Raw genomic sequence first — 15432 nt, forward strand, 5'->3', positions numbered from 1 at the left:
GTCAACTGAAAGATTTATTGAACATCTACTATGTGCAAGGCACTGTGAACAACAGATAAAAAATGCCCGTCTTTGTGGAGCTGCTGAACGTTACGTGGGGTGAGACCGACAAGAGATAGGAGAGGGGAAAGTAAAATATATAGGCTATGGGGAGGAAGGGGCATCCAGACCAAGTAGGAGAGTAAACTTTAGCCAGGAGGGTTGGGGAGTGACACTTGGGCAGAGACTTGAAGAAGGTGAGGGAGGGAGCCGTTGGGATATCTGAGGGAAAAGTGCCAGACAAGAACAGCAAGTGCAAAGGCCCTGGGGCAGGAACACAAGTATTCAAGGAACAGGCCAGTGTGGTTGGAGGAGAGCCAGCTGCAGGAAAGTGGGGTCCGGAGGGGGAAGACAGGCTTGTAAAGTACTTTGCGGGGTGTCTGGGACATGGTGTTTCATAAGCAGTCGCTGCCATTGTTATTATTTGCGACTGATGATAAGCTCTAAAAAATGAGATGTGTCCTTGCCTCCTTGTACTGCAGCTCACATTTACAAGTGCTGAACGCTTTGCAAATGTGCTGGCTGAGCACCGGCTGCAACCTCCCTATTTGCAGGTGAGGAAATTGGGCTTAGAGAGGAGAGGGGACCGGCTCAAGGTGACCCAGCAGGTAAATAGGGGGCCCAGAGTTTGAGCCCAGGTCTGTCTGATTTCAGACTCCAAAACCACTGGGCTCCAAGGTCTCCCAGCTTAGAGGATTTGGAACCCACTGATACCCTCTCACTCTCTCACCATGGGTATTGTGGGAAACTACCCTAGCTCCTTCCTGTCAAGCTTCTCCAGGGAGTGGTCTACACTCCAATCTGCATCTGCTGCCTCCACTCCCTCACCTCCTACCTCCTGAATGTTTCCAAACTCCTTTCACTGAAGGCAGCGGCGGCCTTCCGATTTGCCAGTCCCACAGCCTCATTTAGTCTCACAGGTTAGTCTTCACGGATCATTCCCTCTTTCTTAAAAGTAATTTCTCTTTTGATTTCGGAGACACTTTATTATTTCCTAGTTCTGCCCCCACCTCTCTGTCTCCTGCCTTCTCCCTAAATGTCTGCAACTCACGGGGTCTTGTCCTGGGTCCCCACTCCTCTCATGCTGTATACTGGGCCTGGATCATCACCCCCATTCGCAAAGTCTTGGTTCTATCTGGCATACTCCCACCTCAGGACCTTTGTACCTGCTGTGCCCTGCTTGCTATCTACTTTACCCAGAACGTTATTACCACAGATACGCATATAGCTGCCTCTTTACTTCATTTATATCTCTGCTTTATTCTGTGGGTCAGAGCCATGCCCTACCTTTCTCCAGAGAACTACATTTCCCAGGTTCCCTTGCACACTGGTTTCCTGTTAGGTTCACCCAAAGGGAGGCACTGAAAGGAGACTGGAGGGGAGGGAGGAGGGGAGAGGCCAAGGTATTTCTCCCCTCTCTTTCTGCTTGGGGTTGTGGTGTGTTCTTACAGTGGCCACACCCCCTCCATGGTCCCACAACCACACAAGAGCTCCTTCCTCACCACAACACCCATTTATCGGGTCCCTTAAGCAGCCTTGTGCTGTGGCTTATTGCTGGATTCCCTGATCATCCCATCAGTTCGGCTTCTCAACTCTTCCATCTAACCAATTCCCTGTGTTGAATTTCCTCTTTTGAAAACACCTAGAGTGCTTCGTTTCCCTCACTGAACTCTGAGTGACACGGCCACTCTGAAAAGACCGTCCCTGGCCACCTCATTGATGATATGAGTCCACACCACTCTCTGTCCCTTACTCTGCTCTATTTTCTTGAACAGCAATGATCAACGTGGGAGGTTACTTTTATTTGTTATGATCGGTCTTGTCCATAAGACTTTCAACTTCACAAGGGCACCTGCGTGCCTGTATTTTTCACAACGAAACCCCAGGGCTTAGAATCGTGCTTGGCACGTGTATAGCAGGTGCTCAAAAAAATGTTGTTGATTGACTGACTAAATGAACCCGTGGCTGAGGCTCCCAAAGGTATAGAACTCCAACTGGAGTTCAGACCCCTCTGCCCATCAGCTTCGTGGACATTTCCATTTGTCTCTCATAAAACTAACAGCACATGACACCCACCAGCGCAAACTCAATCAGAAAGACAGGCAGTGCTGGTGATGATGTGGAGAAATGGGAACCTATTGCTAGTGGGAATATAAAATGTTACAACCACTTTGAGAAACGATTTAGTGGTTTCTTAACACATTAAACAGAAGCTTACCATAAGACCCAACAATTCCATCTGCCCGAGAGAAATAAGGGCATACGTCCATGGAAAGACTTGTATGTGAATATTCGTGCGAGTATTTTCCATCGTGAACGAAGCTATCCAAATGCCCATCAACTAGCGAATGGATTAAAAAATTGTGGTACGTCCATACAAGGGAATGTTACTCAGCAATAAAAAGGAACAAACTACAGATATACACTACAGCGTGGATGAGCCTCAAAAATATTTTGCTGGGGCACCTGGGTGGCTCAGCCAGCTAAGCATCCAATCTTGATTTCAGTTCAGGTCATGATCTCACGGTTGTGAGAACGAGCTCCCCCCATCGGGCGCCGTGCTGAGCATGGAGCCTGCTTGAGATTCTCTCTCTCCCTCTGTCCCTCCCCGCTCATGAGTGCAAGCACTGTCTCTCTCTCCCTAAAAAAATTAATTAATTAATTAAAATAAATTAAAAAGAAAATATTGCTAAGTGAAAGAAACCAGATACAAAAAGCCATGTTTTCTATGGTTCCATCTACACACACCGTCCAGAAAAGGCAAATCAACAGAGGCAGAAATTAGAGTAGTGACTGTCTGGAACGGGGGGCGGGGGGGGGATGGACTGCAAATGGGCATGAGGGATCTTTTAGGGGTGATGGAAATGTCCTAAAACTGGCTTGGGGTGACGTTTGCACAACTCCACACATTTACTAAAAAGTCGCTGAATTGCACACTGAAACAGGTAGATTTCATGGCATGTAAACTGTTAAGAGGGCATTCTTAAATTTCCCCTGCAAGCCCTCTCCCTGAGGTGCCCTACAGTTGTGCTGATGTCAGAATGAGTCCTTAAATTTTGTGCCCCAGTTTCCTTGCTTGCCTCACCCTGGTCCTGGCCCAAATAGATCCACAGTTAGAAACTATCGAGGCGCCTGAGTGGCTCAGTTGGTTAAGCGTCCGACTTCGGCTCAGGTCATGATCTCACAGTTTGTGGGTTCAAGCCCTGCGCCGGACCCTGTGCTGACAGCTCGGAGCCTGGAGCCTGCTTCGGATTCTCTGTCTCTGTCTCTCTCTGCCCCTCCCCCACTCACACTCTGTCTCTTTTTCCTTCAAAAACAAATAAACATTAAAAAAATTAACAAATAAATATTAACACAACCCAAAACTATAGTCTGTGCTCCCATTACCCTTCCTTCTCCTTCCCTACTCCATCCAAACCAGCACCAATGCCCCCTGATCTTGATGCAGAAATATCTCCAGAAAGTATCCCTTCTTCTCCATCATCATTCTCACTCTAAGCACTGTGTTGGAGAGTGCTACAGGTTGAATATTTATGTCCCCCGCCCCCAAAGTCCTATGTTGAAACCTAACCCCCAATGTGACAGTATTTGGAGAAGGGCCTTTGGGAGATGATTAGGTCATGAGGTGGGGCCCCCATGAATGGATTGGTGTCCTTATAGAAGAGACTCAGAGAGCTCTCTCTCCCTCCCACCGTGTAAAGACAGAACGAGAAGACATCAAATCTGCCAACACTTTGATCTTGAACTTCCAGCCTTCAGAACTGTGAGAAATAAATGTCTGTGGTTTATAAGACTCTCAGTCCATGGTATTCCATTAGAGCAAGGTGAATGCACCAGGACCAGGAGCTACAGAAAGAAATGTTTTTTCCCTTCACCTGAAGATTCTCAGGAGGAGAAGAGTTCACAATGGTCAGAAACAATAACAGTAGTTGCTAAGGCTTGTTGAGTACTTATCGTGTACTAGGTATCATTTGCAGGAATTTACATGTAATAACTCACTTAGCCCTCAGACTATCACTGAGTAGAAGTAGACAGGATTACAAGACTAGATAGGATTATAATTCCCATTTTTAAAATGAGGAAACAGAGGCACTGAGATGCTAAGATAATTTCCCAAAGGCCCCCAGGATACTATACGAGACAGTCGAGCTCCAGAGTTTACATGGTACACAGTCAACTGGGTGTATTCACAGGGGAAAGAATAAATGCTGATCCCTACCTCACATCCTGTGCAAAAATCAATTCCGTATAGATTGTACATCTAAATGTGAAAGGTAAACACAAAATCTTTTAGAAGAAAATATAGAAGAATATCTTCATTACTCTGAGGGTAGGCAAAGATTTCTAAAACAGGACACTAGCAATCACTAACTTTAAAGGGGGGAAATATGATTTGGACTACATTAGAATTAAGAAATTCTGGGGCACCTGGGTGGCGTCCAATTCTTGATTTTGGCTTGAGTCGTGATCCCAGGGTCATGGGATTGCCCCATATCCGGTTGGCATTGAACGTGGAGCCTGCTTGGGATTCTCTCCCTCTGTCCCTCCCCCACTCGCACGTTCTCTCCCTCTCTCTCTCTCTCTCTAAAATAAAATAACATTAAAAGTTGAGAAAGCCCATTGATCAAAACTCCATTAAGAGAATGAAAAAACAAGCCACAGAGTAGGAGAAGATATTTGCAATCCTTATATAAAACAGAAAACTCATCTTAATTTTTTTAAAGATTTTTTGAATCTTTATTCATTTTTGAAAGAGAGATGAGCGTGAGTGGGGGAGGGGCAGAGAGGGGCAGAGAGAGAGGGAGACCAGAATCCAAAGCAGGCTCCAGGCTCTGAGCTGTCTGCACAGAGCCCGACGTGGGGCTCAAACCCATGAACCATGAGATCAGGACCTGAGCTGAAACCAAGAGTCAGATGCTTAACCCACTGAGCCACCCAGGTGCCCCATTCTTTTAAAGAGTTTTTAAAGTAATCTGTACACCCAACATGGGCTCAAACCCACAACCCCGAGATCAAGAGTCACATGCTCTATTGACTGAGCCAGCCAGGCGCCCCACTCATATCTTAGTTTTAATTTATATAAGATATGGATGGATAGATACAGACACGGATACAAAATCTGGACACACACACACACACACACACACACACATTCCTACAACTCAGCAATTCTTCTCCTAAGTGTATACAGTTGAGACTCATCGTTTGCAGATTCCATATTGGCAAACTCACCAACTCATGACAACTTATTTGTAACCCCCACATTGATACTCCTGGGGCTTTGGTGGTCATTCATGGACATGCACACAGCAGCAAAAATGGAGTCAGCAACACACAGGTTCCCAAATGAAGTCCAATACGACCATACTCTGCCTTCTTGTTTTAGCTCTGTTTAAAAAAAAAAAGTGTATATATTTATTTTTGAGAGAGAGAATGCACACAAGCAGGGAAGGGCAGAGAGAGAGAGAGAGAGAGAAAGAGAGGGAGAGAAAATCCCAAGCAGGCTCTGCACTCTCAGCGCAGAGCCTGATGTGGGGCCCGAACTCACGAATCATGACCAGAGGCTCCCGTGACCGGAGCCTAAGTCAGACGTAATGAATCAACAATATATAAGAAACAAGGTGTGGGGCGCCTGGGTGGCTCAGTGGGTTGGGTGTCCGACTTCAACTCAGGTCACCATCTCGCAGTCTGTGAGTTCGAGCCCCGTGTCGGGCTCTGGGCTGACGGCTCAGAGCCTGGAGCCTGCTTCCGATTCTGTGTCTCCCTCTCTCTCTGCCCCTCCCCCGTTCATGCTCTGTCTCTCTCTGTCTTAAAAATAAATAAAAAACGTTAAAAAAATTTTTTAAAAAAAGAAAGAAACAAGGTGTTTTTTAAACAGAAACATACATAAAACTAGGCGGCATCTTGTTCGGTCAACAAAAGTGTGACCACAGGCTTGGAGACACCCAGCCCTGCGACGACTCAATGCGTCAATCAGTATTTACTAATACCCAACGGAAATGCGAATGAGCATTCACCGAAGACAGCGTCAGAATATTTATAGCCACACCTTTCCTGTCAGCCAGAAACTTCGCCAGCCCAAATGCCCAGAAACAGTACAACGAATCTATCACGGGAGAGTCACATAATAGAATGTCATCAAGTGATGAAAACAGGCAACGAAAACAAAACAGTAATATGTGGAATCTTACAAACATAATGTTAAGCAAAAGAAGCCGGGCCCCCAAAACTACATATTCCATGCCTTCAGGTTATAAAGCTGGCCGGGGCGCCTGGGTGGCTCAGTAGGTGAAGTGACCGGCTTCGGCTCACATCATGGTCTCATGGTTCGTGAGTTCGAGCCCCGCATCTGGACTCTGTGCTGGCAGCGTGGAGCCTGCTTGGGATTCTCTCTCTCTCCCGCCCTCTCCCCCTCCCCCACTCACGCTGTCTCTGTCTCTCTCAAAATAAATAAGCTTAAAAAAAAAAAAAGAAAAGAAAACGTACTCAAATATATGAATTCAGGTATCAAGTATGAAAACATAAGTTCCATCCCTGTTTGAGGTGCAGCAGGTAAACATGATAGAACGTTCCGGTAGAAGAGCAAGTAACGCAAACCAAGCAAAACTAAGCGTGCTTTGCAGTCAGCCACGTGCCCTCTGTCGAGGCCATCCTGGCCCCCCCGGTACTCAGGCACCCTTGAGAAAGGCACGAATTCACGTCCACACATACACGGCTTTGCATGCCTCAGAACACAAACAGTGTTCATCTTCTAGCCCGTGCCTGCCTTCAGCGTTGGGTCTGGTGACAAGTGTTTGGAAATGGTGTTGCAACATGTCTCCCCTTCTCCTTGGAAAACTCAGAGCCCCACACCCTTCCCGTCATCTCTGCTTTCCTGCCTGGTTCAGAATTCTCCAGGAGGTGGCTGGGAAGGAGACGTCTGTCCCTGTCAAGGACCTCAGACCCCAGACAGCGAGAGGCACAACATTCCCCAAGTGTTGGTTCCATTCGGCCTCTGGCTGCCACCAGTGGGCTTCAGGCCCTGTCGGCTCCTGAGGTGATCCTGTCTTCATGCCTTTACTCTCCCGCTCCAGTGTTTTCCGCGTTATAGCCAGAGGCTCTGGCCCTCACACAAATCCAGCCCCGTCTCATTCCTGGCTTTAAAACCTTTTACTGAACCAAAAGAAAAACAAACAACCTGGTTTCAAAAATGGGCAAAGGAGGGGTCCCTGGGTGACTCAGTCAGTGGAGCAGTTGAGCTCTGACTTCGGCTCGGGTCATGATCTCAAAGTTCCTGAGTTCGAGCCCTGCATCGGGCTCTCTGCTCTCAGCCCAGAGCCTGCTTCAGGCCCTCTGTCTCCCTCTCTTTCTCTGCTCCACCCCTGCTCTCTCTCCCAAGTATAAAAAAAAAGTTTTTAATAAAAAATGGACAAATGGAAGCTATACAAACAAAAATAAACACATAAGAAAAAGCCCAACATCACTAACTCTTTAAAAAAATTTTTTTAATGTTCATTTTATATTTGAGAGGTAGAGACAGATTGTGAGCAGGGGAAGGACGGAGAGAGAGAAAGGGAGACACAGAATCCGAAGCAGGCTCCAGGCTCTGAGCTGTCAGCACAGAGCCCGACGCGGGGCCCGAACCCACGAACCGTGGGATCGTGACCTGAGCCGAAGATGGACCGTCAACCGACTGAGCCACCCAGGCGCCCCACTAACTCTTCACGAAATGGAAATCAAAGCCAAAACGAGAGATCACATCACAGCCCATCAAGATGGGCTGAAGTCAAAAAGTCAAGTGGGGACGACAACGTTGGCAAGGAAGTGGACAGACCGGAACCCTCGTGCACTGTTGGTGGGTATTTAAAATGGCACAGCCGCTGTGGGAAACTTTTCGCTCCTCAGAAAAGTAAACATGTTATTATCATATGACCCAGCAATCCCACCTCTGGGTACACACCCGAGAGTTAGAAGCAAGGTCTCAAAGAAATATTTGCACCCGACGCTCACAGCAGCACTATGCACAACAGCAATCCAAATGTCTATGGAAGGACAATCGGAAAGACCAAATGTGGTAAATCCATGCAGTGGAACAGCATTCAGCCTTAAAAAAGGAGGGAGGTCTGACACGAGTGAAATAAGCCATTCTCAAAAAGACAAATATCTCCTGGTTCCACTTACATGAAGCACCTAGCGTCATCAAATTCATAGAGACGGGAAGCAGAAGGGGGTTCACAGGGGCTGGAGGAGGGGGGAATGAGGAGTTGTTTAAGACGGAGAATTTCAGTCTTGCGAGATGAAAAGAGTTCTGGAGACTGACGGTGGGGACGGTCGCACAACCATGTGAACGGACCTAACGTTAAAAATGGCGGAGGGGCGCCTGGGTGGCTCAGTCGCTCAGGCATCCATCCGGCTCTTGATTTTTGGCTTGAGTCATGGATCGTGGGTTCACGAAATCGGGGCCCACAGCAGGCCTCGCACTGACAGCATGGAGGCTGCTTGGGATTCGTTCTCTCCCTCTCTCTCTGCCCCTCCCCCACTCATGCTCTCTCTCTCTCTCTCTCTCTCTCTCTCTCAAAATAAATAAATAAGCTAAAAAATTTTTTTTTAAAGTAACATAAAAATGGCTTAGACGGTAAATTTTATGTTCTGTGTATTTTGCCATAATTTAAAAAAAACTAAACACACACACACACACACACACACACACACACACACACTTCCTTAATCCTGAGAGCTACCCCACAGTCGGCTGTGTCACACCCTTCCACATGCCCAGTGGCTCGCCTGGTGTCTTTCGCATGGGAATTAATATAGAAATTAGGAAGAGAAAGAATCGGGTTTATCATGTATTTTTCTTGGGAACAACCAGAACTTTTTCAGGGCCCAAAAGGCGAGGGGCTATTTGCCATTTCTTTCAATGGCTTCAACTGTCTTTGCCTTTTGGTTTCTTTCTTCTCACGCTGTGACTCCCTGTCTCCTCGTCTGCTAAGCAGGGCTTCGATGCGAGCTGGCCGGGTTTGCTAGAACTACGTGTAAAGTAGGAGTCAACAGGCACCGAGAGCCTCCGGGGGCTCCCAGAAGCAACACAAATAAGCTTCTGCACACAGACTCCATGGAATCTGTTCTCACTCGTCTCTGTTCTTCCTGGCTTCTCGTTGGTTTGCGGCTGAGCTGTGGATGGATGAAGTGGTGTGATACGCCAGCCTCCCACTCAGCACAAAGGCATATCTGTGTTCTCGGACAAGAGTGCCCGAAACACGGGAACGAGTTCTCCTGCCCCTGTCACAACTCCCTTCTCCCCAGCACAGCTAGACTCCGCTTCAGAGAAGCTAAATCTTCTACATCCCACCCCATGAGAGCTCAAGCCATCATCCAGACCTTGGTGTCCGGTGTGAGGCTCAAAATACAGAAGACTCCAAATGAACGCTTTCTAAATGAACACGTGAGTGCACGAATACGTGAAAACAGCAAGTGACTGCCTCCAAGGCCCTGACACTGAATTGCAGGGACACAAAGCCACGGCCCACACCTGATGCCAGGCTCATGAGAAATCCATACACGTGCACATGGTCAGCCCATATGAAAAGAGTCACTGTGAACACATACCCACAGACGTGACTATGGCACACGCATGTCCCTATGCCCAGCTTGGTCAATGCCAAGGACGTGGTTCTGAAACAGACACACACACACCAGATGAACTCTTATAGAGCCAGGGTCAGAGTGAGGCAAGTGAGAGGTGAGTCCTTCAAGTGCAGGGTTAGTTCCCACGTTTATTTACAACTTTGACATTTTTGTATCACAGATTTTTTTTTTACATCAATTTTTATTTTCTTAAGATATTATTTATCTTGGTTTCTGACTTCTTGGGGGGCACCCCCTACAGTTCTGCACCTGAGACTAGTGCCTCAGTTGCACTGACACCTCAGTTGGCCAGGGCAGTTACACACACCGGGACATCTGCCTGCACATCCTCACCATGGCCACGGGGACACAGAATCTCTGCACAAACCTCATTTCACCACTAGGTGGCAGCCCAGCTCTTTCGTCTTGGGCGCAGGCTTGACCCCATTCTTCCCTAGGAAGAAAATGTCCAATTCACTGACTTTCTGAGAGTCCTCAAGACCTCCTTTTGCTGCCTTCTACCTGGGACATTTACATTTTCTAGTATATGTGCTGCCTAAGCGAGCACCGGACATTTCCATTTGCTAAAGGAGCCCAGGAGAACAGCGTGTTAACCCCAAACAGTGGTGCCCTATAATGGTGGAATTTGAGGCACAGATAAAGAAGATGGGTTTTCCTGATGCCTCCGATCCAAGAGCAGTGGTTGATTTGAAACGGGTACAGGATGGCCCGAGGGGATAGTTTTTCCCTCACCCCTCCTTTGGTACAAGAGTCCCACTGTTTCCGAAAGAAAGAGATCCTGTGGGAGGAGGAGGGACATTCATCCATCCAGTCACTCAAGTTTGTATTTTAACAGATACTTGTTGAGCACCTACTGTGTGCCAGGCTCTGTTGTAGGCACTGGAGATGCAACAAAGCCCACTGGCCCCTGATGAGCTGCCGCTCGACGGGGAGACAGACAATGAGTGGAGAGGTAGTGACAGGCTATGAAGAAAAAGAGGAGTAACAGATCAGAGAGGGGCCACGGGAAGGTCATTTTAGATGGTTGGTCAGGGTGGGCCTCTCGGAGGAGGTGTCATTTAAACAGAAGGAGAGGGAGCGAACGGTGTCCCAGGCAGAGGAAATGGCAAGTGCGAAAGCCCTGAGGTCTGCAGTACAAACTGAACTACTCCCCACCCCCCATCCTATGGGGACCCCGGGGAAGAAATGACTTCAAACCCAGACAGTGGCCAAGAATATAGCTAGATCTTAGGGAGGACTTCCCAGGGGTTAGGAAGTGGGCCTCTTTCTCACAGGGAAAGCTATCCGGTAGTCTCCAGAGCATTCACAGGCCGGACCCAGAACACGTGAACAGACCCTGGATGGATGGATGGATGGATGGATGGATGGCTCCTCTGACAGGGGCCATTCTCCTGTTCTCACAGTCAAATCTTAACTGTCTACCGCCCACAAGTTCCCACTTGGTCTGCCCCCTCATGGCTTCCCTGGCCTCATCACCACCACCACCACCTCCCCCTGCCCCTTCCCCTCCACTCACTCCTCTCCAGACACACCAGCCTCCTTGCTGCTCCTCAAACATCCCAGGGTGTTCTCCCATCAGGGCCTTCATACTTGCTGTTCCGTCTGCCTTGAATGCTGTTCCCCTGGGTACTCAGAAGGCATCCTCTCTCACCTCCCTCAGGGGTCACCTCAAGTCCCGCCTCCTTAGAGACACTATCTTGGACCACACCTGCTCAGATAGCCACCCACACCATCACTCTTTCATCCCCTTCATCCGATGCATTATTCTTCATGCCAGTTGCATTTTACATATTCATTTCATTGTTGACACTGTATTATATATTTGTTCAGTTCTTGCCTGTCTCTCCTGCCACAAGATCAGCTCCAGGAGGGCAGGGATTTGATAACTTGGTCCATGGCTATATCCCCAGTGCTTACTCATATCTGTTGATCGGATGGACACATGAAGGATTTCTAGCCTGGATTCATGGAGCCCAGGGCCCAGCAGGGACTGAGAAGGGGGCTATGGGGAGAAATGGTGGGGGAGGTGGAGAGGGGACAGAGCATTCATTCTTCAGGGCCCTTCCTTCTCTGGGGCGCCAGGCTGGGTGGGCAGCGAGGGGCAGAGACCAGTATATGACCCTGTAGTGCCCATGGTGGCCGCCTGGAGGCACTGCAACCAGCTGCAAGACCCCCCCACCGACCCCAACCGATAACCTCAGTCTAGCTCCGCTCCACCCACCGTTTAGCCCCGCCTTCCTAACCCAGTCTGGTCCCGCCCCCACGCAGCCCCCTTTGGCCCCGCCTCCAAGAATCCCCATGTTAGTCCCTCCCCATTCTGGGGTCTGTAAACTTAACCCCCCCCCTCCCCCGCCCCCAGCACCTTTCACTGCACTCTCCTGCGCCCCTAGCCGACCTTGGCGACAGGTCAAGAAATCTAAAGTTCCCCAGGGGCTAGCAGGGGTGCGGGAGAATCCCGAGGTGGTGGTTCCCCAGGATCCTTCTTGGAAGCCAAATTCACCTTCACTCCTGGTGCATTTTTAACCAGCATTCTCTCACCCTTATGCCTCTTTTGGTCTCTCTCTACTTCTCTCTGGCTGACATATCAATTGAGTATCTACCGTGTGCGGACTGAAGCCAGGCACTGAGCACGCTTCCGTACCCAGCCAGGATGTGGGTCCCTGGGACCCCACAACCTCTCCTAGTTGTCTGAAGATCCTATTTAGAGTCTGGCCTCCACCCCTCACAACGCCCCCTGGGGTGGGGATAAGGGTCTGAGTCCTTCCTTCTCTTGACCAGGAAAGAGAAGGTACAGCACTATTTTTCCTCGGAGCTTCTACCTAAAAAAAACCTCGTAGTGTCGACATAGCCGCTGTCTACACCCATGGAGTGAATTATTTAACAAGAAGGTAAATGTGTGGGCTCAGGAACCGGACTGCCTTCGTTCAATCCTGGCTCTGCCACTCCTAGCTATCTGAGCTCGACATAATGACTTCACTCTTCTGTGCCTCGGTTTCCCCATCTGTAAAACGAAGGCAGTACTAACGTGCTCTAGGAGGTGCCAGGAGGGTTCAACGCCTTCGCTCATGTTGTGTGCTTGAAACAGCGCCCGGCACATAATAAACACTTAATAAACGTTAGCTGTATTATCATTGTTATTTTAGACTCCGGCTTCCCTCTGAGCTCCTACAGATCTGAGAACCTGAGGGGGCTCCCACCTCCAAGATGGAGGAGGAACGAGGTTTCCCGATAGCCGAAGAAAACCGGGACCCCCCCCCCATTTTGCAAGGCCCCTCAAGCCTGCCGGAGAGATGGGGGTACTATGGAGAGGAAGGCTTGCTTCTTTCTGTGAAAGCATGGATGGAGTGCACAAGGCACCAGCGCGCGCGCGCACGCATGGATGCACACGTTTGCACACACAGCCCCTGCTCTTCACTCCCCTTTAAAAAATTTAATGTTTTTTTTTATTTTTGAGAGACAGAGAGCAAGCAGGGGAGGGGCAGAGAGAGAGGGAGACACAGAATCCGAAGCAGGCTCCAGGGTCTGAGCCGTCAGCACAGAGCCCGACGCGGGGCTCGAACTCACCGACCGCGAGATCATCACCTGAGCCGAAGCCGGACGCTCAACCGACTGAACCCCCCAGGCGCCCCTTCGCTCCCCTTTTACAGTGATTCACTCAAAGGCGCAGAATAGCACACGGTCACCCCAGATTCTTGCACGGCCACACACCTGCTCACGCACATTTTGTACGACCCCCAGGCAGATGGACGGAATCATGGGGACACACACAGACCTTCACACACAGCTCAGTTGCCCAAATACCGCCGGGATGAGCACAGTCCTCACTCGCTCCCATACACCAGTCACACGGACACACAACTCCGGGTGGCAGCCTCCCAAGCCTCCCACGGTCACATCAACCCTCCGGCCACAGCCTCCCGCTGTCACACACAGACCCCCGTCACGTACAAACACCCTCTCCCATCACACCCCCAACTCGCGCACAGCCCAACCCACAAACTCTCAGTCACACCCAGCCGCGACACAGACACACGTTTACCCAGCAGCCCCCCAACACCTCACACACGTCCCCGTCAGTCACTCGCACGTGAGTCCCGCCCTCTTCCCCACACTGGGGGTTCAGGTGAGGAGTGGGGAGGGGTGGCTGCAGAATTCGGGCACCTCCTGCCGTAACGGGGGAAGTGTGGGGTAAGCACCACCCCAAGGCCCCCTGAAGTTGCCCTTGCAACCCCACTCAGCCCCAGTGAGATGGCGGGTGTGGGCTCCGGGGCAATGAGAGGTTGAGAGCCCTGAAGCTGGGGTCACACTGTCCCCCAAGGCATCTCAGCCTGAGGCTGGATGTGAAGCCCCTCTTCCCCCCAAGCCGGGGTGCACGTCCAGCCCCTCCCCCGCTGCGACCCCCGCCCCTCTCAGCCCCGGGGGGGGGGGCTTATGGAGCCCCCAAATCGCGTTTCTGCCGGGACCCGCTCGGACCCTCTCCCCTCCTGGAGCCCCTCGCGCCTGCACCTGCCCGCCAGGCCCCTACCTGTCCGGCGAGGCCTGAGCACAGCAGCAGCAGCAGCAGCAGCAGCGGCGGCGGCGGCGGCGGGACCGTGAGCGGCCACATGACGCGCCCCCGGCCCGGCGTCCCGTCCCCCCGCCCGCCCTAGCGGCGCCTGGGCGCGGGGACCGCCACCTCGCGCGACCCCGCCCGCCCGGCCGGGGCGACCCTCGCCGCCGCCTCCCCCGCCTCGCCGGCGGCCGGGATTCCGCCCCACCCCCGCCCCCCCTCGCGCGCTCCTAGTCTTTGTTGCGGGCTCCGCCCCCCGCCCCGCCCCCAGCTCGTCTGCGGGCGCGGACCCAGCGTGGGTCTGGGGGCGGGGAAGGGGGAGGAGCTGGCACTGGGGAGGAGAGCTGGGGACCAGGCCCCGCAGTCCCCTAGGCCCGATGGGGGAGGGTCACGGGGATGGGGGAGGGGTTTCCGTCACGTGTTTGTAAATTTCACCCTCCCAGGACATTTCCCACGTTGAAAATAGGGGTGGGATGGGGGTCAAGGGGCGGGGGGGAGTAAGAGGAAGGCCTGGCAACCAAGAAGAGAACGTGAGAGGCCCCCTCCTTAAAGAACTCAAGAATCAACAGAGAAACTGAGGCAGAGCCTGTGCAATGGGACGTTGAGGGAAGGGGGTCACTGCCGGGACAAGGGAGGTGGAACGGAGATGGAAGGAGGAGTGAGAGACAAAAACAGGGAGACCGTTAGACCGGCGGCCGCTGGGGATGGCCAAGGGGGGGGGGGGGCTGGCCCCCAAAGCGGGGTACCTTGTTTTCACTCTCCCCCTCCCACCCATTTTCCAGGCCCCTCTTCCTCAAAGTCCCCCTCCCCCGCCACACCTGAGAGTTTCTCACCCCCCTTTCAATGGCCCAAGATGGGAGACCAGATCCCCAGATCCCGAGAGGATCAAAATATTCACGCGCCTCCAACGAGAAGCCATTTGCATATGAAGGGCGTCCTGGTCCAGCCTCCAGCCTTTCTCTGCCTCTCCCCCCTCTTCTCCGCAGTCACAGTCGCAGTCGTCTTCCTTCCCTTCCTTGTCAGAGGCTTTTTTGGTGGAGGTGGGGGTGGGGTGGGGAGCAAGCCCGTCAGGTTACAGAGGAATCAGCTATAACAGAGGGGTGGGGAGGCCTGGCACTTCTCTGACCCTACCGTATGCCAGGCAGATAACACACTATGGGTGCTTTTGTCAGAGCAAGAAAGAGGATGGTGTCCAATGGACAGGGGGTTGACCCTGG

The 15432-nt window shown here is 51.2% G+C and overlaps 1 protein-coding gene across 1 annotated transcript in view; it reads right to left on the reverse strand.

Annotated features, from left to right (window-relative positions):
- The window catches only part of OLFM2 (olfactomedin 2), a 59302-nt gene extending 45015 nt beyond the window's left edge, over positions 1–14287 (reverse strand). Inside the window, exon 1 of the mRNA XM_042928363.1 lies at positions 14192–14287. Coding sequence (XP_042784297.1) covers positions 14192–14272 — 81 coding nt within the window. The 5' untranslated portion in view covers positions 14273–14287. The remainder of the gene's footprint in view (positions 1–14191) is intronic.
- Positions 14288–15432: the final 1145 nt, after the last annotated feature.

Source organism: Panthera leo, chromosome A2 (genome assembly GCF_018350215.1).
Source record: "Panthera leo isolate Ple1 chromosome A2, P.leo_Ple1_pat1.1, whole genome shotgun sequence".
In the NCBI taxonomy this organism is placed as follows: domain Eukaryota; kingdom Metazoa; phylum Chordata; class Mammalia; order Carnivora; family Felidae; genus Panthera; species Panthera leo.